Below are 2,208 nucleotides of genomic sequence, written 5' to 3'. Positions count from 1 at the left end.
GGATCACACTGTATTTGTCTATTGTGATTTGCTGGTTTCGTTCAGCATAGTGTCCTCAAGGTTCATGCATGTTGTAGCCTGTGACAGGAACTCCTTTTTTTTGAGCCAGCACAAGTGGGGGAGGGGCAGAGAGAGGGGGACAGAGGATCTGGAGCGAACTCTGTGCTGTCAGCAGCGAGTCCAATATGGGACCTGAACACATGAACCATGAGATCATGACCTGAGTCCAGGTTAGGACGCTCCACTGACTGAGCCACCCAGGTGCCCCACCTTTCTTTCTTTAAAAAAAAAAAAAAAAAAGTTTTCTTATTTTGAGAGAGAGAGAGAGAGAAAGAGCTTGAGCAAAGGAGGGGCAGAGAGAGAGGCTGAGAATCCCAAGCAGGCTCCATGCTGTCATCGCAGGGTGCAATTCCGGGCTCAATCCCATGGACTGTGCAGTCGTGACCTGAGCCAAAATCAAGAGCCTGGTGCTTAACTGACTGAGCTACCCAGGTGCCCCAGGATCTCCTTTCTTTTTAAGGCTGCATAACGTTCTATTCTAAGGACAGATCACGTTTTGCTTATCAGATCATCCGTTGATAGACACTTGGCTTGCTTCCTCCTTCTGGTTGCCCCGAATCCTCCTGCGGTGCACGCAAGTGTGCATCTCTCTCTTCCAGAGGACTCCCGGGGGGCTCAGTCGGTTGAGCGTCCGACTTCGGCTCAGGTCATGATCTCACGGTTTGTGACTTCGAGCCCCAAGTCAGGCTCTGTGCTGACAGAGCAAATGTTTGCTTTGGATTCTGCCTGCTTCTCTTTCTGCTCCTCCCTATCCCCACCCCCGTCTCAAAATAAATAAATTTAAAAAATAATAAGCTGCTTTAATTGAGGTATGAATCATATACCGTGTAATCCATCCATTTAAAGTGTGCAATTCAGTGGGTTCTAGAATATTTGCAGAGTTAATGCACCCATCACCACTATCTCATTCCGAAACGTGTTCACCCTTAAAAAGAAGCTTTGGACCCATTCAACAGTTACCCCCCACTCCCTTTCCCCAGTCCCAAGCACCCACTCCCCTCACTGTGTGACTTTTTGTTCTCTTTATGAAGTGGTTTTTCTTTTAATGTTTATTTTTGGGAGAGAGAGTATACAAGAGAGCCGGGGAGGGGCAGAAAGAGAGGGAGAGGGAGAATCCCAAGCAGGCACCGCACTTTCAGCGCAGAGCCCCACGCGGGGCTCCAACTCACAAACTGTGAGATCATGACCTGAGCCGAAATCAAGAGTCGGATGCTCCGCCGACTGAGCCCCCCAGGTGCCCCTCACTCATCTACCTCCTGTCTCTGTGGATTTGTCTCTTCTGGACATTGTATGTACGTGGTACCATATGTGCCTTTTGTGTCTGGCTTCTTTCACTTTGTGCAGTGGCCTCAGGGTTCACCTGCATTGTAGCGTGGATCGGCCAGGACGGCATTCGTTTTTGTGGCTGAATGACATTACGCTGTCCAGATGTGGCAGGCTTGCTTAACCTTCCCCCACTGCTACACACCAGGCCGCTTCTGTCCCTGGGCTGTTATGCGTGGTGCTGCCGTGAGTGTCTTCACAATGCGTGCCCTGGCCGCCTTCCGGAGTGGCTGTAGCTCGGGGTGAGAAGCGGTGGCCCTGGACAGCAGCCACCGAGGCAGTGGAAACGTGCATGCCTCCCTCGTGCCCACTGCCCAGCCCCACTTCCACGTCTGAGCTTTCTGTCCCCAGGCTCAGCCCTCAGTCCCCTGGACGCTGCCCTACACAGGTGGCTGAGCTCCAGGTGGAGATGGAGCTGCGGGATGAGATTCTGCCCAGAGCCCAGAATATCCAGAGCCGCCTGGACCGACAGACCATCGAGACGGAGGAGGTATGAGTGCTGCGGCTCAGGGAGGGGACACGGGACTGAAGACGTGGAGCCAGGTGGCCGTGGACCCCACTCCCCTTTCTTTCTGACTTGCATTTCCGGTCCCTTGGTTGCACCCATTTCTTCCTCCCCTGGTGCCGTCCCCTCCCCAGGTGAGCAAGACTCTGAAGGCCACACTGCAGGCCTTGCTGGAGGTGGTGGTGGCATCGGAAGATGGAGACGTGCTTGACTCTTTCCAAGCCAGCCCTTCCACCGAGTCCCTCAAGTCCACCAGCTCGGATCCGGGTCCTCGGCAGGCTGGCCGCAGGCGGGGCCAGCAGCAGGAGACCGAGACCTTC

The 2,208-nt window shown here is 53.9% G+C and overlaps 2 protein-coding genes across 2 annotated transcripts in view; both read left to right on the top strand.

The window, feature by feature from the left end:
* The window catches only part of NAA10 (N-alpha-acetyltransferase 10, NatA catalytic subunit), a 136,594-nt gene that overhangs the window by 16,022 nt on the left and 118,364 nt on the right, over window positions 1-2,208 (top strand). The gene's annotated exons all lie outside the window — the stretch shown is intronic.
* Window positions 1-2,208, top strand: part of ARHGAP4 (Rho GTPase activating protein 4) — a 13,371-nt gene that overhangs the window by 5,202 nt on the left and 5,961 nt on the right. The window contains exons 5-6 of the mRNA XM_077769599.1: window positions 1,772-1,873; window positions 2,023-2,208. The exon at window positions 2,023-2,208 is cut by the window's right edge and continues 4 nt beyond it. Coding sequence (XP_077625725.1) covers window positions 1,772-1,873; window positions 2,023-2,208 — 288 coding nt within the window. The remainder of the gene's footprint in view (window positions 1-1,771; window positions 1,874-2,022) is intronic.

This window comes from Crocuta crocuta, unplaced genomic scaffold, assembly GCF_008692635.1.
Source record: "Crocuta crocuta isolate KB4526 unplaced genomic scaffold, BGI_CrCroc_1.0 scaffold978, whole genome shotgun sequence".
Lineage (NCBI taxonomy): Eukaryota > Metazoa > Chordata > Mammalia > Carnivora > Hyaenidae > Crocuta > Crocuta crocuta.
The sequence above is the reverse complement of the archived record's forward strand: the minus strand, read 5'-3'. Positions and strand labels throughout refer to the sequence as shown.